The sequence below is a fragment of the Hyalella azteca genome, unplaced genomic scaffold (assembly GCF_000764305.2).
Source record: "Hyalella azteca isolate HAZT.00-mixed unplaced genomic scaffold, Hazt_2.0.2 contig5248, whole genome shotgun sequence".
Classification (NCBI taxonomy): Eukaryota; Metazoa; Arthropoda; class Malacostraca; order Amphipoda; family Hyalellidae; genus Hyalella; species Hyalella azteca.
The window spans coordinates 1-24,424 of NW_025935443.1; the positions used below are offsets into that span (position 1 = coordinate 1).

Consider the following 24,424-nt stretch of genomic DNA (forward strand, 5'->3'; position numbering starts at 1 on the left):
GGTGGGTGCCTCGACCACCTCGGTGGGTGCCTCGACCACCTCGGTGGGTGCCTCGACCAGTGCCTAGACTAGTGCCTCGACCATCTCGGTGGGTGCCTCGATCAGTGCCTCGACCACCTCGGTGGGTGCCTCGACCAGCGCCTCGACAACCTCGGTGGGTGCCTCGACCACCTCGGTGGCTGGCGTGTATATAGCGTTTCATTTAAGCGCACTTATATACGCACTTGCTCGCTGTTTATTGAACATCTAAGTCGCGTTGCAGCCGGCCCCTCTAGACAACTAGTCGCTGCAGGAGCTGGCACTTGGCAGGCATGTTGCCTTAGTCTAGTGGTGCCTTGCATTAGCACTTTGTATCTCACTAGGAAAGGAAGTCTTGCTGCGATGGTAGCTGTTGTTATTCTGTATTTTGACTGCAAAACACATCCTGGCTTCGCTGCAACGTGGCCCAAGCACTGTTATCTCAACCGGCGTAGGGCCTGGCTTCGAACTTTAATTGGGAGATGAAGAGCATTGATCGGTAACGTTCGTATAGTATCGTTCATTTTCCTTTGTGATTATTTAATGAATATTCTTGTATTTTTATGTCCGACAATAACGACTTGTTGTTTTTCAACACATTTTAAGATACCAATATTCGATTTACGACAGCCTGCATAAACTAGGTGTTATATAGGTATATGGGCTCCCATCTTACTCTATTGCTACGTTTCTGGTATCTATTATTTGGTCAGGTTGGACAGCTCGAGGTGTCTGAACTTAACAGCTAACGGAGTCTGAATAACCTTCGAGGGATTTAGAAAAAAACGGGGAAATATTCAAACATATAATTATTTTGCGATCTGCTACAGGCCTAACGAACAGCGCGATTCGCGACACGACAGAAAATATTTTAATACTCACTTAGATGGATCGGACACGAATAGCTTATTTTCCAAACGGCTAAGGGAAAAATCCGTCATATGCCTCAGTCGTTACCCCTCGTTTCCATTTCCCTCTTTTCCCCCAGACGTGCTGGTGCAGTCACCCCTCGTTATCACGTCCCTCCTCCTCTTCTTCCCCCAGACGTGCTGGTGCAGTCACCCCTCGTCACGTCCCTCTTCCCCTTCTTTCCCCCCAGACGTGCTGGTGCAGTCACCCCTCGTTGTCACGTCCCTCTTCCCCTTCTTTCCCCCCAGACGTGCTGGTGCAGTCACCCCTCGTTACCACGTCCCTCCTCCCCTCCTCTTCCCCCAGACGTGCTNGCTGAGGGAGGTGGGTGGGGCTGCTGAGGGAGGTGCGTGGGTATTTTAAAATTAATTAATTAATTAATTGAAATTTAAATTAAAAGTATTTTAAGGTGTTGCTGTGTGCACTGTACAGGTGCTGGAGAGCAGCAGTGCTGTGGCAGCGCGCGGTGCTGTGGCGGCGCTGAAGTGCTGCATGCCGCCACTGCTGCTGTGGCAGCACACCCCGCCCCTCCTGCCCCTCCTGCAGCCCCTCCTGACTGCTGCTGCACACCCCTACTGGCTCGTCAGGGTGAGGGGCGCAATTAACGATAATAATTTAGTTCATGTATTGAACTTTCCATCCCTGTTCTAATCCTCGCTTGAATTTCTGGGCCACTTATTTCATTTTATTATACGAGTGATTCTTCGCGTTACTACATCTCAGTCGTCAACAGTAATTATTACCTATCGCTGTTGATCAGAAGTTAGTGCATTGCGGTGTAGTTTGGGACTGCGCTAGAACTTATAACAATAGTATATAGGACTTACTTCAATGGTGGAACTTACAATTTGTGACAATTGTGAGTACTTGCTTCGACCATCGTAGCGTGTAGCTCATGGCAGAGCTTACGACCATCGTAGCGTGTAGGTCAGGACTTACGACCATCGTAGCGTGTAGGTCAGGACTTACGACCATCGTAGCGTGTAGGTCAGAGCATAACTTACGACCATCGTAGCGTGTGGGTCAGAGCATANTAGGTCATGGCAGAGCTTACGACCATCGTAGCGTGTAGGTCAGGACTTACGACCATCGTAGCGTGTAGGTCAGGACTTACGACCATCGTAGCGTGTAGGTCAGAGCATAACTTACGTCCATCGTAGCGTGTGGGTCAGAGCATAACTTACGACCATCGTAAGTCTTACGTCATCGTCGTGCAGGTGGAGGCGTGTGCCCTTTTGGGGGCGCTGCCGCTGGCCCACGTGGACCACCTCCAGCGGGGGGACGGGCCCCACGGGGGTGTGGGGGACAGTCCCCGCGTGTTGGGGGCACTGGGAGGCAAGCCCCCAGCCGGGGGGTCGTTCTCACACCTGGTGCTGACGTCAGCGCTGCTGCCTCGGCTCGCTGACGCTGACGCCCGCGTGCGCTCTGCCGCCTGCGCCGCCCTCGTCAGGTGCGCGCCGCCCTTTGCGTCCTCCCCCACATGTTAAATATGTTATATATTCAAATTTTATATTTTCCATGTTATATACGTTATATAGTCCAATATTATATATTCCATGTTATATATGTTATATATTCCATGTTAAATATGTTATATATTCAAATTTTATATGTTCCATGTTATATACGTTATATAGTCCAATATTATATATTCCATGTTATACCGGTATAGGTACTATGTTATATATTCCAATATTATATCTTCCATGTTGGTATATCTTATATATTCCAATATTCCCCATGTCCCCCATGCTCTCCCCATGTGCTTTCCTTCGTGTTTACCCATATGATTCCCACGAAGTTCTACAAGTGCCACCCCCACATGTCACCCCACACGTCATCCCACACGTCATCCCACACGTCATCCCACATGCCACATGCCATTGATGCCAACACTCCTCACTCCCCCCCCCCACCACTCCCCCAGGCTGGTGTCGGTGGGGCTGCTGCTGGGGGATCTGCTGGGGGTGTGCGGGGCGTCGCAGCTGCTGCCGGGTTACCTGCTCCCCAGCCCCACCAGGTGGGGAATGGCATGATACTCAGCGCTGTAATGATGAATAATGGCATGGTTATCATCCTTATATCATCTGAGGATGATATACCTAGCGCTATAACGATGAACAATGGCATGGTTATCATCCTTATATCATCTGAGGATGATACCTAGCGCTACAATGATAATTAATGATATGGTGATCATCATTATATCATCTGAGTGGCCGTGGGCTGTAAGGTTCATCAAGTTGCGAGCCCCGCAATTGTAAGATAAAACACTGAACTCTTAATCCATCACAGGAGGTCACAATTTTTATTGATACCATTCAGTATTTATACCATTTTTTCCTATACCATTCTGCGATCTGTTTTTTTTCGTTTGAAATCAGTTGAGCGAAATGTGTGTCGGTTTCCACTCTCCAGACGCTGAGCGTCGTTGTATGAGTTATCGCACTGGGAATATGCTTGCTCATCCACCTCATTCAGCTGTTAGCATTTTCGATAAGCTCTTCGATCTCCTTGGAAGAAAATGAGATCTTTCAAGATTATCTACACGTATATTAAACTACGGAATTTAAAAGACTGCATTAGCGAAATGAAACTACAATAAGACAGCGAAATATAACTTGTAAATGAAAGGAGAATTAATACAGATGATATTTGCTGGTACAATTTACCATTATTGACGTTTTCTGGACGGTAATTGAGTGGCTGTTTGGTTGCCTCGTCCAACGAAGCTCCAAACATCATTGCAATATAGATATTACGATGTACTGGATTCATGTATATTATTGGCGAGATTTTAGTTTCAAATCTACCCTCGTGGAGAGGGCCGAGATCGACCCCTAGAGTTGATAGAGATACCATGCAATCAATTACTGATGGTGCAATCAATTCAGTTGCCGTGCAATCAATTAATGAAAGAACCTTCGCTGCGCTAGACATAGTCTGTTTGGTTCCTCTGTTGTTACGTCATTTATCTGCATTGTAATTTGCATTGATACCTATGGGTTTTTGCGATAATTTCACATCATTAATCTTTAATTCATCCGCTTTTCTTCTCATTCAGCGACAGCTGTGATTTTTGGCTATTGGCTAAATTTTAGTGTTGAACTGAGCAAGTATTACAAAACGTTATTTTGCACGCTAGAGTAAGCAAATTTCCATAGCTTTACGCCTCAACTTCTATTGAAGAGCGAAATTATTATAGGCTGGACGGCTGCTGGAGCGAGGTGGGGGGAGCTGCGTTAGCTCCCCCATACGACGCCCTCGTGGCGCGCCTCCGGGAGCAGCAGCGACGCACGTCCTCCCCTCGCGGAGGCGCGAGCGCCACTGGAGGCGCCGACAGCGCACCACCGCCAGACGCCCTCGAGCTGCTGCGGCGTCAGCACGTCGACGACAGCTTGTCCCGCCTCGTGCACCTCCTTACCACCACTCTCTTCACCACCACCAACAAGATCATGAAGGTGAGTACTTCTATACTCTTCCCTGTAACGTTACTCACCATCGCCGACTTTATCATGAGTGAGTTTAGCCTCCCTCAACGCCACCACCTTCTTCACCACCACCCTCCCTCACCCTCTTCACCACCACCCTCTTCATCACCACTCTCTTCACCACCACCAACAAGATCATGAAGGTAAGTACTTCTATACTCTTCCCTGTAACGTTACTCACCATCGCCAACATTTGCTATCACTATTTGTTTGTTCATTTATTTACGTGCCGCATTCATAATCAAACTTCTTTTAATTTCACTGTGTTTAAGAATCTTTATATACGGGAATTAAAAATAATCTAATAATTAATTAATTAAAATTGATTGTACGTATGTTCCTGCAGGGCGGCTGCGTACAGGCGCTCAGTGAGCTCGCCCACGCCTACCCCCCCGTGCTGTACCTGTCTCTTATACACATCTAGATGTGTATAAGAGACAGGTCGTACGGANGTGGCGTGCTAGTGCCGTGTGGCGTGCTAGTGCCGTGTGGCGTGCTAGTGCCGTGTGGCGTGCTAGTGCCGTGTGGCGTGCTAGTGCCGTGTGGCGTGCTAGTGCCGTGTGGCGTGCTAGTGCCGTGTGGCGTGCTAGTGCCGTGTGGCGTGCTAGTGCCGTGTGGCGTGCTAGTGCCGTGTGGCGTGCTAGTGCCGTGTGGCGTGCTAGTGCCGTGTGGCGTGCTAGTGCCGTGTGGCGTGCTAGTGCCGTGTGGCGTGCTAGTGCCGTGTGGCGTGCTAGTTCCGTGTGGCGTGCTAGTTGTGGCTTACATGTGGCTGCCCGGGCAGTGGCGGTGGGGCGGCGGGCTGCGGGCTGCTGCTGCAGGTGGTGGGCCTGACGGCGGACGTGGCGGTGGCGGGGGACCTGCCCACCCACGTCGCCCTCATCGCCCTCTCCTGCGCCCTCGTCTCTGGTGGGTGGAGGGAACCCACGGGTAGGGTTAAGGGCACTCCACGGGTAGGGTTAAGGGCACTGCACGGGTAGGGTTAAGGGCACTCCGCGGGTAGGGTTAAGGGCACTGCACGGGTAGGGTTAAGGGCACTGCACGGGTAGGGTTAAGGGCACTGCACGGGTAGGGTTAAGGGCACTGCACGGGTAGGGTTAAGGGCACTACACTGGTAGGGTAAAGGGCACTGCACGGGTAGGGTAAAGGGGACTGCACGGGTAGGGTTAAGGGCACTACACTGGTAGGGTTAAGGGCACTACACTGGTAGGGTTAAGGGCACTACACTGGTAGGGTTAAGGGCACTCCACGGGTAGGGTTAAGGGCACTCCACGGGAAAGGGGTTAAGGGCACTCCACGGGTAAGGGGTTAAGGGCACTCCGCTGATAGGGTTTAATGGTACTCCACTGATAGGGTTAGAGGGCACTCCGCGGGTAATGTTTAAGGGCACTCCGCTGATAGGGTTGTCAAGGTCTAGTATTACTTGGGTCTGGTAAGACCAGGGTTAGGTTCTTTCTTTTCCATGCATGCACTTGCCATTGGTCCCCTTATTCGTTACTATATCAACCGCATTTAAGTAATGAACTTATGGTTAATGTTCACTCTTACTGTCCAATAAAGTGCAAAGTTTAAATGAGTCCAACGGAATATACTAAAAGTAATTATTATAGAAGAAATAATTCATGCAGTACAAACCAGGTCGCCAGGGATTGCAATACAGTAACAGTATAACAGCTCTACCGAAAATGGTAGCTTGTCTCAGTGTACAGGGCCCATATTTAAAAAAAAAAATGTTGAGAGATCGTATGTTCATGAACCAATCATTGACGGCCTTTTAAGCAAAATCCACCAATCATAGACTCGAAAATAGAGCGTAAGTATTTACGTTCACTTAGCGATTTTTGAAAGTATGGCCCCAGCTGGTATTCATGACTACAACTGTGCCGGTAAATAAAGTGAAGCTTGGAAGATCCCAATTTCAGTTCATAGTTAGTTCAGCATATGGGTCTAGCGCACACGCACAAACGTAACCAGGGGCCATACTTTCAAAACTCGCTAAGTGAACGTAAGTATTTACGCTCTATTTTCTTGTCTATGATTGGTGGATTTTGCTTGAAAGGCCGTCAATGATTGGCTGATGAACTTACTATCTCTTAACATTTTTTGAAAGTATAGGCCCAGGGCTCGTCACGGTATGCAAATCGAAACACGAGTAACTTTCTTAACATTTAATGAAATAAAGAACGAAATGAAGGAAGGCAAGAAGGAAGGCGCGTTGCAAGTGCCCTGGATCAGCAGGCGTCGTGAGATCGTCGAGATGCAAAGTTCTTTTCTTCTTGCGTAACATGTCATTGGGCGTTAATTTAATATCACAAAGAAAAAGGAAACAATTGTCACAAAGAGAAATGAAACAATTGTTTCGGAAGTCTCGATAATATCTCTGATTCAGACACTTGGGTCTGGTGAGACATGGGTCAGGTAAAACTAGGGTCTGGTAAGGGTTGGGTCTGGTGAGACATGGGTCAGGTAAAACTAGGGTCTGGTAAGGCTTGGGTCTGGTGAGACTTGGGTCATGTAAAACTAAGGTCTGGTAAGGCTTGGGTCTGGCGAGACTTGGGCCAGGTAAAACTAGGTTGGGTCTGGTGAGACTTACGTCTCTCTAGTCCCTTATATACAACATTGTGGTCATTAATCCCGATCCACGATAAAATGAGCATTTATGCGTCCAATAACCCATATCTCCGTGTTGTCCTGTGTTGCTCCGTGTTACTCATCCCTTTCTCATGCAGGGGTTGCGGTGGGGCGCCTGGAGCAGCAAAGGGCGCCGCCCCCCGCCAAGGGGCCGCAGTTCGCCGTCATGGGCGCCGCTGCTGTGAGTCTCTGTCTTAGGCGCCTTAATTATGTACGGCCAACTAAAGTGTTGCCGTTACATGCTACTAACTACACTGAATATTATATCTAAAGATCACTATTAACTAATTTAATATAGATTTTTGCATTGAATTTAACTCGATTAATTACAATACCTTGTAAGGATTAAGATGCCACGATATCACATGAAAATTGCTGGATAAACATCTGTTCCGTGTTGCATTTCTCTAACCTTACGCGATATTTACCTGCTGGTGTCAATATTTTTATTTTTTTCATTGCATATGACGCAAAAAAATGTTACAATTTCTGATAGATTTCCCATATTTCTGCAATATTTTTGAAATATATTGAACTATTCATCATGTACTGTAGAAGTTTTATTATTCGGTACCGTGTTTATTTTTGGAGGCACGTGTGGCGTGCGCACGTGTACTGGAGCACGTGTGCCGCGTGCTCGCCGTGTACTGGCACGTGCTGGAGGACGAGCCCCCCACCCCCCGCACCTCCCCCTCCCTGCTCTCCACCTCCCCCCTCGCCGACGCCGCCTCTCCCCTTAGGGTGAGGCTAAGTTTTTATTATTTATTACATTTAATATACCTTATTTTATATAAACATATAACTGTATAATATACAATATTTGATATAGATAACTTATTATTTTATTTAAATTTTATTATTTCTTACTTTTATTATGTAACTTTAAATATATTATTTTTATTATATTATTTTTTATTATATTATTATTCAACTTTTAATATTTTTTGGAATGTATTTGGCAATTTGCCTGACTTGTAAGCTTAAGATAATAATTTTTCAGTTATTAGTGAAAAATTTTTATTATACTTCGTCCAATTAGTGTTTTAAGACAGATTTGTGAAAATTATTCATGTTAAATTAGTAAGTTATCGAAGAACGACATTATTGAAAAATATTTGCAAAAATGTTACGTCTTTTGGTTCCTTACATAAGATCTTGTCGAGAAAATGCAAAGCGTTTATATTATATTGAGATAATAAATGTTATATTGAGATAATATATATTATATTGATAAAATATATATTATATTGAGATAATCTGATTTAGTGAAAGATAAGTTAACTCGTCCCGCTTTTGTCTTGCAGAGGCGGCCACGTGGAGGGAGTCTCGACCCCGCGCCTCCTGCAGACAGTAGGACACAGGGTGAGTGCTGCGCTTACTGCACTTGCATTTGCTGCTCTTGCTGCATTTGCTGCATTAGTCTCACTTGCTGCTCTTGCTGCACTAGTTCCATTTGCTGAACTAGTTGCACTTGCTGCACTAGTCTCACATGCTGCTCCTGCTGCCCGTGCTGCACTCGCTGCATTTACTGCTCTTTCTGCACTAGTTTCGCTTGTTCCACTATAGTTGCCTTTGCTACCCTTGCTGCGCTTGCTACTCTTGCTGCGCTTGCTGCGCTTGCTGCACCTTGTGCTCTTACTGCAATTGCTGTACTAGCTGCACTAGTTTCACTTGCTGCTTCTACTGCCAATTACTGCGCTTGCTGCACTTGCTGCACGTCGAAATTTTTAACTACGAGAAGCACGCATTCATCCTTACGGCCCTCATTAGCAACACTTAAGTGTTTCAAGGCCTCTCCGCGCGAACGTGCCGAAAGCGAGACACTTATGGCCGCCTAAGTGTTTCATAAAAGTCCAAGTGTCTCCAAGTGTGAGATTTCGAGACACCTTGGTGTTTCGAACGTAAGAACACGGAAATATCTACGTAGAATTAAACCAGCATTTTGGTATCGGTGAGATACGGTTGTAGCATATACGGTTGTAGCGTATCGTGCAGTTTCCAGCACCGGATGAAGTAATTCCCATAAATTCCACTCCTCCAGGCGACATTATCATAGAAAATATAATTATTTTATAGAAACCATTCTTATTATACATTATAATTAAAAAGTAAAAAACCGAGAAGCAAGGCCCTCTGTCCCTCCATTTTTTCAAAGCATTTAGAATTGTTATAAAATTAATAAGTAACAGTAAAATTGTAGTACAATAACAATAACTAATAATTGTTAAAAATTAAGTGAAGATGGTCAGGGAGGGTCGTCTCTACATACGAGTGAATGTGTAAATACCGAGCGTTGAATTGAATCGGAAAAATAAATGAGTACTCCTTAGAGCGCCATCAATGAACTATATCAGAAAACTACTATATAGTAGTACTAACCTCGGCATGACTAAGAAACTGGATTGGCGATGACACTTGTAGAAATTATTGCATAATTAAATATAACATAAAATTTTTGTCCAGGAGACATTCGAACTACTGCATCGCAATGGCTGTAAAATATTTAATGATTATTCGTAGCTGGTTAACTTCTGTAACGTCTTGAGAACGATAAGAGGTGTCTTGTTTCTGTCCTTCAGACCAAGCAGTGCTCGTTGAAGGAATCACAGAGTTCTTTTTGCTTATTTCGGATATGCCATGTTGAAGGTACAGAACGTGGCAAATTATGCCAAGAAACATTCGGTGATACCAGATACCTTGCAAATCTCCCTGCCTTCTGCGAGGATGATACCTACAGAGGTGGAAAGCGAAGCGTCACTGAAATGAAGAGTTGGCGCGGCATCGATAGTGGAGCTCTGTCAAATAAACCCAGTAAACCAAAGGTAAATTTTTATATAAAATGAGACTAATTTTTCTTAAGATTGCAAGCATGGTTTTTCAAGCAAAACTTGAGTGCACACCAAAGAGCAAAATAAATAAACCCGTGTAATTTTGTTTTATTAGCAAAAGTTATGGATGTAAGTCTTTCTAACCTCCACAGGCATATCATATTTAATTGTTTCGCGCATCAGTGCTGGAATAAGGAGCAAAGCACTGGACATCATTTGATCTGAAAAAGAAAAGATGGAGACAAGAGAAAATAAATAAGATGAATATAAATAGATTGCATGAATAGATTAAAAGAAATGAATCTGACATATGACAATTCACTAGAGGGTTGTAGAATTTCCAATCCATCTAGAGGATCAATGAAGTACCTCTTAATTTAAAAGAAGTCTCACCTTCATATTCAGCTGAATCCAAATCACGCTTGTCAGGAAAGGCAACTTGACTCAGCAAGTGAATTGCTCTCCCATGAATCTTCATACTTTCCTGAAGTCTTTCCATCAAGTTGATCTCTGTCAAGCGCTCAAACTCGAAGAGTATCTGTACAAAATATAATGCATAAAATTCTACTCATGACCTATGATTATTATTTAAATGCATCGGAATAGAAGTAGAAATGAGGGCAAAGTACGGCCTTTATTACATTAAAATATTTGATAAACCAGAGTGAATAGCAGTGAAATATGAGTGGACGAGTATCTTATAATAAATGATAATATTCCAATACTAATGATAATATAATATTTACCAATCTAGTCCTCAAACCTGATTTGGATTGAAAATAGCTGGATACAGTTCAGCAATGTGAGCGACTGTTGCATTTTCTGTTATGATAAGCTGCCTTCAGTCATGAAATGTGAGCTTCATGGCCTCTTCAATTGTTCTGGGATTCGGAGCGTTCTTCTTTAGCTCATTGAGCATCAAGGTACGGTGACGTTGAATTGAGATGTCATCTTCTGTAAGGGGCTTGGTTGGCATGTACTTTACCACACCAAATGCCGGAACATTTTTTGGAATTCTCTTTGGGGGCATGTCATCATTTTCATCCTGTGGCAGATGCAATTTCTTCTTAGCTCGCGTGGCCATGACAGAAGTCTTGACTATCCCGTCTTTGTCTTGCATAATTCCTAGCCTTCATTGACATTCTCGTCCTCCATGTTTCCTGGCAATGGTAAGTGACAGTGGGCTGCACATTGTACAGCCTATTCGAAAGAACTAAGTTGTATTTTTCTAATCAACAGTTGAAATAATTTACACGGTTTTGAAGACAAAAAATAAACAACATGAATATTATTCATAATAGCTAATGTGTGCAGGGTACATGAAGAAATTTGCAAAGAAAATATCATGATTTGTCACTTACCACGGCATCACCAAACTCAATATCTTTCTTTAGATGAGGGTACTTCGTCAGTAAGGCTAATGCAACAGCATGATATTTTTGTTTTGTCGGATAGCTTTGTGAAAATATTGCATTACCAATTGAGAATATGAAAATAATAAGCACCAAAATAAAAAAAATTAATTAGTATAATTCAAATTTGAGCCAAATATAATGGTATCAACATATCTTTAATAATCGAAAGGATGAAATCATTTAATAATCATTATTGAAAGGATGTAAAACATGAATTTTTAGCATTAAAACATAAAATCAGAGCTAAAACTATTTTTCAACTAGGATGTTTTGGGTTAGAAATTCAGAATAATCTTTGGCTATGCATCTACCAAAAACTGTCATTTTACAAAGTTATTCATATATTTTTTAGTGTTATCAATCATTTATTTATTTATTTTTTCAAATAATGCCAAGTTGTTTTGCAAAAATATTCTAAGGAAAGTGGACGGTATAGTGTGATTTGGGTTTTACAGACAAATCAAGGTTGAGATGAAAAAATTTTTCAAGAAAAGCAGAAATTGAATCTTTCATATAATGGATGTGTCCAAAAGACAAAGAAGGGGCTAAAATGAAATCAAGAAGATCAAGAAAATCCACATAGCAGCACTAATGAGGATCATTTGTGGGAAGTCTTTCCGCCACCAAATATGGGAGCATTCGCACCAAGTTTGCACACTGGGCAGCAGTTTGCCTTACACTGAGTCCACCATGCTTGTCTCTGCTTAAAAGAGCAGGCTTGTTCCTTTTATCACACCCAGTGTGGGGGAAATTTTCAATTCTATCGTTTCAATAATTCAATGTGAAGTATTTTTTAGACATGCATTAAGTTAGAACTGTTTTCAACAGATCTAAACAGAAACCTTCAAACATGTCGTGAGCTATGTCACTCGGGAACCCCCAACAGACTTGAAAATATTTTAAGCTGTTCAAAGCTGAGTTTGATTTTATGCCATAAGTGGGACCCATTTCTTTGTTAGCTTTAACAATTCTGGCAGCTTCATTGTAGCTTTCCTCTGTTCGTAAGACAAATTCCTCTTCTGTAAATTTGTCTTTTATCATCTCTTTAGTTGCCATGCAAAGCCTGCACACACGCAGGGATGAAAAACTTTTCACAAAGCCCCCCAGTTCATGGGCAGCCAAATTATCACTAAGTACAAAAGCTAAAGTTCCCTCGAAATTAAAGTTTCCATAGTAAGTTTCTACTCTCAGCCCCTGCTCCTCAAGAATATGCATATCATGTAAAAAATTTTGTAATATTTTTTTAACACGTTGACTACGTATTGGTACATATGCGTACCACGAAATGTATATCTCCAGGAGGTAGTGGTACATAATTCAGGTTGCCTAAAATCGGCCAAATCCGAGAACAAAAAAGGCCAAAAGAGGCCGATAATTCAATGTATACTAGTTTATTTGTAGGTTCCGCTATAAAAATTTCATTTATTTTCTTGTTGCAGTATTTAAAATTTAATTAGGAAGTACCCTTATCATAAATTTTAGCCAGCCAACGCAATTGAGAAAAACTAAATCACCGAATTTGTCTGAAAAAAAGACTGTCTGGCAACCCTGTTTAAAAACGGTACAAAAAATGAAATAATAGTACAAGATGAAGCAATCGTAGTCAACGTGTTAAACCCGTATTTCTTTATATTTAAACTTTTGGTCAGCAACAAAATTTGTATAGTAAATAATTGGCTATTCAAATGAGGTGGGATATTACCCAATGACCAATATATGGCACATAATTTATTCTTCTTGGTTGAAGTGCCTAGAGGATTCACCACTTGAAAATCATCCAAGTAAAGCTGAATGTGCAAGCAATTCTGGTCAGATAGAAAGTGAGAACTTTGACAGTGTTGTGCAGATGAGAAACTCTATTATATGAACATCACTAGCACTAAGACTGGACTTTTGAATTGAGACATGGTTTCGTACATCAGAGTGCATCAGAAGCGCCTTCAAATTTTCAAGGATTGGGACATACATATGTAAAGGAATCAGGACTCACTCCAGAGATCCAAGTGAAGCTTGGAAGATCCCAAATTACGGTCCCTGAGTTAGTCCAGCCAATTGGGTCCACAGCCGCCCGATACATGGAAGGCATGATAAGAGGAGCCAAGGGATTACGAGAGACTAAGTATTTGACCGTAGTCCAGTGTGACCGTCTAACTGCAGATATGGACAAGGCTGCTCCAGGCAGGTAAACTAACAGGAATTGCAAGTTTGACTTTCGAAGGCGGAAGACTATCAGAGCGCCGACCACCCCCCACGAGTTCTGAAGAGACAATGAACAACAGCGGAGACCTGCGGCTAGTAATTAGCTATGATGACGTGGCGCTGTTGCAATGCCTGATGAATTTCCTCTATACGACTCCCCCCGAAAGATTCTATTCTCGATAGAATTAACAATGGAAATTCATCAAACTAACTTACAACTAGGTCACAGTATGTTGATATTCTACAGTAGAATTCGTACTCTAGATTATGCAACTAAGCTACAAATTCGAACGAAGGACGAGAACATGAACGGAAACAGGAACAAGAACAATGTATACACATGTAACAACCAAGACGAGAAGCGAGACTAAGCTCTACACGTCGCTTACACATAACTTATCGGCTCGAAGCCGACTCGTGACTTCATTGAGATTGACGAAAGGTTTAGACGGGAATGTCTGGTTCGGTAACATACCAGTCACCTGTGAACTGATGTAAGTCGTTCTCGGAAGCTCCGCCAGGGTGGCTGCAACGAAACTCTGCTAAAGGGTGGCCTCGGGGCGAACTGCTGACAAACTTTACAAGTCTGGCAATTGTTCCGAACGTCAGTCGTGCCGGAGGGCCAGAAAAAACGTTCCTTGCGTAATTGATTAGCGGGAATACGCGCTGGGTCACAGTTCGGTATCGCCATCGGGCGTATCGACCTACGCTTATCGGTAACGCTGCGGTTGGTAACCGCTTGAACAGAAGCTGGAGGCTCGCGCCTCTCCAACCTCGTGTTGCTAGTAGCATCCGAGACGGTTAAATCGGTAGCACCCTTTACATTTCCTATCAGGACAGAGCAGCCCTTGATCGGTGCACGAACGGCATTAGCCCAGCCATGAAAATACGGACAGCTAATAAAGCATCTAACTACGGGGAATTTATCTTCCCGACCTAAATAATTCCTAAGAGTAAAAGTCTTACCGGGTTCTCCTGCTGGACGAGGGATGACTTTATCGGACACGATTATACAGTTACTGCCAGAATCGCGGCAGATCATAGAAACCGGCGCGTTATTAACGGTACCGCTACACAAATATTTCCGCGGCGTCGTGTCATCGAGACAAAATTGAACAGTACGCGAGGAGGACTGACCTTTAAAATAGCTCTTTGGATTTTGCGGACAATCTTTCTTAACGTGGCCCCCATCACCACAAGCATAACATTTACGGGGCAGTTCAGGTTTACTATCGGCAGGTGAAACTACGTTAGTTGTAAGAGACGCGCCGTCGAGGCTCTCGCTCCTGTGATTTGGCCTAAAATCACGCGGTCTACTAGACTTAAGGTCGGCTGGGTAGGCACGATGAGCCAAGGCCGGTGAAACTTTATCGGCAACTTTAACAACTTCAGTTAATGACTGACAATTCTGCTCTTTAATGAATACTCTAAGTGGGGTTGGCAACGAACTAAGAAATTGATCGACGATAATGAATTGTCTGATATTTTCGTAAGTTTTCTGAACTGATAAGGAATTAAGCCAAAAATCAAGTTGGCGACCCAACTGAACAGCAAATTGTTGATAAGTTTCGTCGACTCCGATGCGCGCGGATCGAACGTCGCTGCGGTAAGTTTCGTGCGTTTTATTAAAACCACTAAGTAGAGCTAATTTAAGGGAGTCATAATTCTCTGTTATCTCAGGAGCTAGCGCGGCATAAATCTTCACAGCTTTACCTGTCAAAAGACTGCCCAAGCGAATGGCATAGCTCTCACGCTTTAATTGCAGCAAAGCAGCTATCCTCTCAAATCGGATTAGGTATGAAGTTATATCATCGCCGTCCCTATACGTTGGCAGCTTTGGGCGCAACGCAACATCTGATAGCGAAGCATCATTGACGGCTGATGGCCTTAACTCTAAGAGACGAATCTCGTGCGCCCTAGCCAGCTCGCGTTCGGCAACTTCAGCAGCAGCAGCTTCAGCAGCAGCAGCTTCAGCACGGGCCACGCTCTCAGCAGCAGCAGCTTTGAGCCTTACCTTTTCCATTTCCCGCTCGGCGGCACGCTCACCACGATGCAGCTCTTGCTGGCGGTAAATGAAGTCTGTCAAATCAGCGCCCGAAAGTCCCAAGCTCTCAGCCATGCTACGCAACTCCGCTAAAGTTGGAAGAGACGCCATAGTTGCTGCAGAGATACGTTAGTACAACCAGACGCGACGGCGTCAGAATAAGAGATTGAATCACACAAGGAATAATCAATAGAAAGGCAAAAATTCCTATCCAATGGAATACCGTAACAATACAAGCTTGACTACCTAACTACTACAACTCTACCACTGCCAGGAGAGCTACCCTGTAGTTCACCCAAAACAAAAGGACTGCTTTCCTTACCTGGAAGCCTAACGACTCCCAGCCCACTCTAGCCTGAACTACGAAGAGAGCAGACCCTACCGAGTGACTATATGTGACTTGCTCGTCACCTTACCACCTTGTCCAGTGATAACTGCAGCAAATGGTATGACACTAACCACCACCGCGCAGAGCTGTAGACGCTAACGCTATCCCCGGCCCAGGCAGACACGCTCCGCGTTCTAACAGCACTGAATATGCAAAAAAAAAATTAACACTACGTCCCCGGCTCCTCCGAACACACCCTACCATCAAACCACACAGCCAGCGATTGGAACACCACGCTTACTCCGTCACTCCCAAGGCAAAGCCGGTCTAGCACGCAGCGGACAGTGGCCCACAGCTGGACGTCCCCCTGGGAAGGTCGCCAGTGTAAAGAATCAGGACTCACTCCAGAGATCCAAGTGAAGCTTGGAAGATCCCAAATTACGGTCCCTGAGTTAGTCCAGCCAATTGGGTCCACAGCCGCCCGATCCAGTGTGACCGTCTAACTGCAGATATGGACAATGCTGCTCAAGGCAGGTAAACTAACAGGAATTGCAAGTCTGACTTACCGAAGGCGGAAGACTATCAGAGCGCCGACCACCCCGGCGGCACCCCCCACGAGTTCTGAAGAGACAATGAACAACAGCGGAGACATGCGGCTAGTAATTAGCTATGATGACGTGGCGCTGTTGCCATGCCTGATGAATTTCCTCTACAACATATATGAATCCTTGTTGCCAAGAAAGATTTTCTCTGGCTCAACAAATCCCCTTTTTTGAACATTTTCCTCTGTTTGTGCACTGAGTTGTTAGCTTTCAAACCTCCTTTAAATTTGAAAGAGGTTTCAAAATACTTGATTCCTGAGAAGCAGTTAGTGAGCAGTCATCTGCTGCATATTCAGTTTGATGAAGACAATTTTCCACTATTTCTTCAAATTGCTGCTTTACTGTTTCAGCAGTTTTTTTCTGAAACACCTTGTTTCTCACGGGTGTACAACAGAAAATTGGTCACAGCACTGGTTTCTGCCTCTTCCTTGCTTTGTCTCTCAGGAGAGTTTTCTGAATTGGTCAGAATTGATTTTTCACTATCTATTCTAGATCTCTCAGCCATCTCTGGAGAATTTGACTCTAATTCTTGTACAGCTTTTTCTCTACTTTCTCCTTTAGCAAGGGTTTTTATATACGGATGTTTCTTATAAACATGCTTTCTAAGTGTTACAACATTAGAATAAGAATTTACACATCCGTTGACACCACACTGAACATTAAAATTAGGTAAATTTGCATGCTGACTAGACAAGTGCCTGAAAAGCAGCGAAATAAATCTTGATTCGAAGGGACACAAGCTACAGTAATACGAGGTCGAAGCCATTTCTGAAGAGAAACTTTTCGCAAACTGTAAATTAATTAATGAAACGAGCTTACCACTCAGATTGATTACAGGGAGATACATATGCGATCATTTAATTATTATATGTCACATTATTTAACCGCGCGCGAGACACATAAACCACGTCCACGTGTAACGGACACTGTTCTTCACGCTATGCCGCCAAAAGCCGTTGAACGTACACACGCACATACCATACGCCGATACGCGTGATAAACTAGTCCTATTTTTCACTTCTACGTTAATTTAAAATTAGTTTTACATTCGTTTTGCTATTTTTTGCATTTTTTCGAAATTGTTTACTTCAAAAATATTCTAAGTAGTTTTTTTAAACAAATACTTGACAAGAACGTGCATTGCAATTACTTCATATATGTTAGGGGCTGAGTTCGAATCACTTACTCTCAGTCGAAACACATGCCCGAAACACGTAATGCCCCAGAATTTTTTCTCTGTGCTGTGTTATAGCAGGTCCACTCCAGATGGTTACCCAGAACACACTGAGGCTCCCTTCTCAGGCCTCGTGCTTATCAACCTTATGTAGGAACAATAGACGTCCTAACTGTGCTCTATTTAATATATTATTAGCTCTGTCAAGGCTATATGCCACATTAATCGAGTGATTTGAGTAAACGGAGATGGAAAATGTCTAACATAGGTTCAAAAATGAAACTTGAACATATTTCTCAAGTTCTGTGTGGCTCCTAAAAAGGAGCCGGGATAAAACTTTATGTTTTTAAATGGTTTCTGCGCCTTTTGGTTTGATGATAGCTATTTGGGTAGGACATGCTAGATTGTTTGAGTTTTTTATCCAATATTTTCAGGGCCTCTTCACTACCCCCCAACTTCTTGATCGCTCCATCTTTCACTTTCCGCCATTCTGATTTTGCTGCGGTTAATTGAATCTCTAATTCCTTAATCCAAAGTTGGGTTAATTCCAACTCTAAATTGCGGATGTTTTTTTCATTCGCAGGTAAAAGTTTTGGAGTAAGGAGAGAACCTGGTAGGTAATAGCGGAAGCTCTTTGTGTATCGAAAATTGGAGGATCGGTCAACCTTCCGCTAATGCCACTTTGGTGTTAGATGACCACTTAGTGTATGTAGACATGAGACGGTATTCAGGTTGTATCTCATGTGCGATACTGTTCAATTTATTCGCCAAATCCTTAACACCCGTGGTCGCCTCTTCTGGGCATGGTTGCGAAAAAGGAATATGGTCAACAGCTTCCATAGCTTGGATTTCTTGGTTTAGAAGGATGAAGATATCATCGTCATCTTCCATCTTGTTTGCAGGTCGTTACTTCGACTACGGTGGTTGTGCCAATGAAGATACCACTGAATTTTGGGGCAAATTTTTCTCCTTTATATCCTCTTTGTAGCACCTTTTTGGGTTTAGAGTGAAAGCTCCCTTTGCAATGGCTTACGTGTTTTTCTCCAGCACTGGTGTCCGTTATAGTACTTTAATGCCGTACACAAACGATAGGCCACTTGCCACTCACGACCATATTTCGCTTGCTAAAGAAACGATCTTGCTCGTGTAAGTACGTATGTAAGGACATTTTCCAGTTGAAAATTTTTGTGTTTTATCCTATTTACGTACAATATGTACTTATGTACTTATATTAGGTGTATTACTATGTACTTATTGAACTACGTGCATTATGTTCTTATGTTATGTGTATTATGTACTATACGTACTTGCTGAGACCTGCATCAGATGTATTAACGTCATCTGAAGAATTTTTCTACTCCCTGAAAATTGGAATATAATGCATTCTCTGATCATTAATCGTACGTGTTTCAACAATATAACAAATTGTGTGATGATTTTTTAATGATGTGTAGCATGACAAATCATGTTGAAATAGAACATTTTGAACACCAGCTGAGAAAGGATATAGGTAAAATTTCATTCGCTTTCGTTGTTCCCAGTATCTCATTGCCATATGATTACGGTATAGTGTTAGATTGCTACTTTTTGCAAAGAATTTGTTCTATCCCATGCTATGATTAGAATTTTAGAATCAACTGAATACTTCGCAATTTGTTTGACAAGGTATAGAAGGCCTTATTTGAGGTAGGTATGCTAGAACTGAGCGCTGGCCGGGCTTGGTCTGCAACATGTCCATTGGGTGGCCAGGGTAGATAAATTTTGTCACTTCATGAAAATAACTAACCTTATTTGTACTACTTGCCGCGTACCACCCTAGGAAGTAAATCTAACGGAACACTTTTCTACGTATCAGAAGAAAAAAAATTTTCTAAAATACTGCTGATTGGCATTCATTTGTCCTTAGCTTTGTTAGACACTCTGAAGATGCCAATATCTGAGGAATCAGCAAGCTTAAAGAATGCTGCATCTTAGGGAAGAAGTGATATTGATATCTTTCCCAGCTTTTCTATTGATGCATCCTAGTTCCCATATTGAGATCGCACCATGGGTCGAGTTTACTTTATACGCCGTCAATTTTACTGCGCGCTTCAAAGCAACTTTGCAATGACGTGTAATATTGACTCTTTTCGAATTACAAATGAATAGCTTGAAAATTATTCACAGGAGTGAAAACTTTATAAAAAAACTCGGCAAAATTTACACTGTTAGAAATAACGGTGAACAATGGTTTGACCGGCGTTCTAGTGTCTTCAGCTGCCCCTTGAAAATGAATTGTTTCTCTGTTTTTTTACAATTGGTACGGGTTTTTTGTGTTGAATTGGAAAGTAACGGCGACCCGGCGTTTTTTATGAGGCAGCCGGTCCGTGGAATGCCGGTCAGACAATTTTACGGCGTTCTTCAAAACTGTGTGGCAATTGTATTGCTTGATATAATCTTGAAAAGTGCAGATACCACAAAAATGCTGATACCTTGAATATTAAAATTTAATTAGCTCCTCTGTTTTGATACTTTATAACCAATCGGATCTCCTGGTTCGGAATTATTCAAAAGATCATCTTATGATATCAGCGGAATGTCTGCTCCTTGATGTAAGACATGTGTAAGAATAATGTAAGGTTAGTGTGAGATAAATGTTAGATATTATGAGATTGATGCAGCGTGCATGTGCGGGCAGAGAGCGAGAAGGAGACAAAAGGCAAGCCCGACATGGGCAGCTTCGTGCATCTGCCGCAGTACTGCCGCCTCTACGAGGTCCTGGCGAGCGCCTACAGCAGCTACAAGGTACTGATTATAATGATACAACTATGAGCCTATTGGCATATAACTCTAGAGATATAACTCCCACTATAACTCTAGGCTTACAACCGCTGTAAGATCCTCATTTTGTGGATAAAGTAGAGGCTAACAGCAGATCAAAGGCATTAATTGGCCAATGGATGTAGTTCTAAGCCCCTACATGTAGGCCTAAACCACTAAGACCTACTAAACCATATGTAGGCCTAAACCATTTTATCTAGGCCTGAACCAACACACATTTGCCTAAAGTCCTAAACCACTACCTATATGTAGGCCGACACATTTAGGCCGAAACCTACACTCGTAGGCCTAGACCACTATATGTAAGCCTAAACCATTATATGTTGGCCTAAACCACTACATGTATGCCTAAACGAATATACATAGGCCTAAACCATCACACGTAGTCCTAAACCAACACACATAGGGCTAAACCTAAACACGTAGGCCTAAGCCAACACACGTAGGCCTAAACCAACACACATAGGGCTAAACCTAGACACGTAGGCCTAAGCCAACACACGTAGGCCTAAACCAAAACACGTCGGCCAAACCAACACACGTAGGCCTAAACCAACACACGTAGGCCTAAACCAACACACGTAGGCCTAAACCAACACACGTAGGACTAAACCAGCACAAGTAGGACTAAACCAGCACAAAAAGGACTAAACCAACACATGTAGGCCTGAACCAACACACGTAGACCCATACCAGCTGTAGGTCTATACCAAATAGACACCTATACCAACTTTAGGCAAGTGCCTGTCGGTGTACAGATGTCAGTGTGCGTGCTGAGCGAGCAGCGCGTGGGCGCTGTGCTGCGTGCTGCGCTGAGCGGGCTGTGCTGCGTGCTGGAGGTGCTCAGCACTCCCGACGTGCTGCCGTGCCTGGACCATCTGCTGCTGTGCTGTACAGCTGCTGCACAGTTGCTGCCCCAGCACGCAGTCGCTGCTGCTCGTCAGGTCAGTGTCTGCACGTGAGCCTGCGTCTGCCCAAACGCACGTCAGTGAGAGATATAATATTGGGTATGATATTAATATAATATAATTAACTCTGATGTTCTATAATAACATCAGAGCTATAATATTGAGCATCACAGTTATAAGTATTGAGCAAATATTCAATACTCAATCATCTGCAATACACAAGGGTACGAGCATATACACAAATACACGTGTTGGTACTCTTGTGTGGATATTGTTAATGTGTTGAGTCTTAGTGAACAGCAAAAATTGCTCATCAACAATTTACTATCTGACATCACATGAAAAAATGCAGCTATTTTAGCTGAATTTAACTTTCGTTATGTCTTGAATTGTTGGACATGTTTTTAGATCAATTTTATTGCATTTTAAGGTTTCCGTACAGTTGTCATGCATGCAATAAACACGGCACTAGGCATGAATTCATTTAGTAATTATAATGATTTATTTAAACCACATTCTTATCGTACCCGTACACGATCTAATTGAAAAACTTCTTAGATTTATTATTTCATTTTGTCCGCTTTTGAACTGAATTTTTTGCTACACATTGTGTGCCGTTGGCATAGGTAATAGAATTTTAATTCTAGAACTTCTATAAATTCTAGAATTGATATTCTATGAATTCTATTCTCTTAACTCAAATTCCTAGTGGGGCTGATTTGACAAGCAGCATTTGTTGGATCGATCGCTCTGACAAGCAGCGGTTGTTGAAGCGATCGGTTTGACAAGCAGCAGTTGTTGAAGCGATCGCTTTGACAAGCAGCGGTTGTTGAAGCGATCGGTTTGACAAGCAGCGGTTGTTGAAGCGATCGCTTTGACAAGCAGCGGTTGTTAAAGCGATCGGTTTGACAAGCAGCGGTTGTTGAAGCGATCGGTTTGACAAGCAGCATTTGTTGGAGCGATCGCTTTGACAAGCAGCGTTTGTTTGATCGATCGCTTTGACAAGCAACGTTTGTTGGAGCGATCGGTTTGACAAGCAGCGTTTGTTGGAGCCATCGCTTTGACAAGCAGCGTTTGTTGGATCGGTCGCTTTGACAAGCAGCGTTTGTTGGAGCGATCGCTTTGACAAGCAGCGTTTGTTGGACTATGTTCCTGTAGCCTATAGACTTCGAACAATTGATTTTGCATGTTGGTCTTCGAACATATAATCTCTAGCTATTTGATCATCCCTATGACTTTCCTTCTTCATCTGAACGCTCACGTTTGTTGCAGCTGGTGAAGTGTTTGTTCAGTAGCAACATCGCCGCTCAGTGGCACACCATTTGCCCTGCACTTGCACCTGCCCCTGCAGCACCTGCTGTAGGTGTAGGAGGCTCGAGCATCTACACGTGCGCCACGCATCTGCCTCTGCAGCAGTTCAGCGCCGAGGTGGCAGCGCTACAGCGGCCCTGCGCTCTGGGGTGCGGTTACCTGCAATTGTTTTACAGGGGTTAAGGGGATGAAGATGGGTGCTTGATGCCCGAGGAGGGTAGAGTAGGAGCCCCCCACAGTCGGGAGGGGGAAAGGGGCTCTGTATTAAGCTGGATTGGAAAGGGTATATATTTAATAGAAAATGTCAGAGTATTGGAGTTATTGTGAGGCAATGCCTTATTATAGGAGTTTTTGCGAGCAATGCACAAATATAAGCGTTATTGTGATGCAATTCTAAAGTAATTGCTAATTTGACACTGCTTGTCTTTTATTCGATTTAAAATGTAGAATGAAATTTATTCACCAATTTTTAGCATAAACGTTAGAAATTTGTACAAGTTATCTATAATGCAGTGATTTTGCATCAAATTAAAGAAGTATTTATTACTATATGTTGATGTCCCAGGAGCAGTAGGGGGCGCAACGCCCCCCGTCCCCCGCCCGCCGTTAGGCCAGGCCTCAGCGGCTACATTCGCCTCTTCGAGCCTCTCGTCATCCGCGCCCTCAACGTGAGTGCCTCATGCGCCTAGTGGGCTTCAGTGAGTCGCATCTTCTTTATTTGTGTCTTAAGCCTCAGAGGCTCAGTGTGTCTCATCTTCATTATTTGTGCCATGGGTCTCAGTGTGCCTCATTTACTTCAGTGTGTTGGGTGCCTCAGTGTGCCTTATTTCATCCATGTGTGCAGCAGCTTCCGTTGTATTTTGGTCGTGCTGGCGGTGCTGGTGCAGGTGCTGCAGCTGCTATGCATCTCTTACCTCTGCCTAAGTTTTGCTCTCATCTTGCAGCTGTACACGGTTTCCAGCTGCGTGCAGCTGCAGAAGCAGGTGCTGCAGCTGCTCGTGTGCCTGGTCCACATCCGCGTCAACTATTGCCTCCTGGACGCCAACCAAATATTCTTGCGATACGTCGTGAGGCAGCTGGAGCAGGTGGAGGAGGGCAGCCTCAGGTGGGTCTATGCGTCATGAGTCAGCTGGAGGAGGGCAGCCTCAGTGGGCGACTCCTTTCACTAAGTCATAAGGCAGCTCCTGATCACCGTTCTTCTTTCTCACCATTTGCGTTCCCTTGCTCGATTTACTTTTGGCCCTCAGGTGTATTCACCCCTGCAAGGATTCCGGGGTAATGGTTATGGGAGTTTTAAATTTCCTGTACCTCCTCAAATGCCCCATCACATTTTACGTTCCAGGCAGCTTCTGTCTCAGTGACGCCGTAGGCTCACCTAGCACGTAAATAAGCGGCTCTATGTCTACGTTTTGGTCTAATTTCCCGAGCGAGATGAGTGCCTTATTAGAATCTGGTCACATCTCTGGCGAGCTTGGGGCGTTTGGCGCGCGTATTGGACACCCGATGTCTCCCAGGCAGAAACCCCCGAACATAATTAACAACAAACGCCAACTCCTGTCTCCAACAATAGGGAGGCAGGAGAGGGAATTCGATTGATTTGATTGGAGATGAAAGCGCAATCCTTTGTACAATAATGTTATTTTAGGGAAAGTAAACAAAATACGGTTCCTGGTAAACACAATTGACTTCTTTTGGACCTCACCATCGCACTCAGCCTGCGTCTGTGGATATAAAATCGATCGACAATAA

The 24,424-nt window shown here is 43.6% G+C and overlaps 2 protein-coding genes and 1 long non-coding RNA gene across 3 annotated transcripts; 2 read left to right on the forward strand and 1 right to left on the reverse strand.

Moving 5' to 3' along the window:
* Positions 1-1,262: 1,262 nt before the first annotated feature.
* On the forward strand, positions 1,263-4,842 carry LOC125177845. Its single transcript, XM_047880344.1, has 6 exons — positions 1,263-1,273; positions 1,360-1,515; positions 2,145-2,377; positions 2,855-2,947; positions 4,133-4,388; positions 4,765-4,842. Exons 2-6 carry the CDS (start codon positions 1,420-1,422, stop codon positions 4,840-4,842), a joined length of 756 nt encoding a protein of 251 aa, XP_047736300.1. The 5' UTR covers positions 1,263-1,273; positions 1,360-1,419.
* LOC108666950 (huntingtin-like) lies at positions 4,843-24,061 on the forward strand. The gene is made up of 11 exons (XM_047880345.1): positions 4,843-5,156; positions 5,200-5,324; positions 7,145-7,227; positions 7,638-7,787; positions 8,351-8,408; positions 20,314-20,420; positions 21,215-21,400; positions 22,637-22,824; positions 23,241-23,343; positions 23,620-23,780; positions 23,923-24,061. Exons 1-11 carry the CDS (start codon positions 4,843-4,845, stop codon positions 24,059-24,061), a joined length of 1,614 nt encoding a protein of 537 aa, XP_047736301.1.
* On the reverse strand, positions 9,735-10,310 carry LOC125177846. The gene is made up of 3 exons (XR_007156682.1): positions 10,268-10,310; positions 10,019-10,095; positions 9,735-9,777 (listed from the first exon to the last, which is right to left on the reverse strand). It is a non-coding gene; the product is annotated as an uncharacterized LOC125177846 (long non-coding RNA).
* Positions 24,062-24,424: the final 363 nt, after the last annotated feature.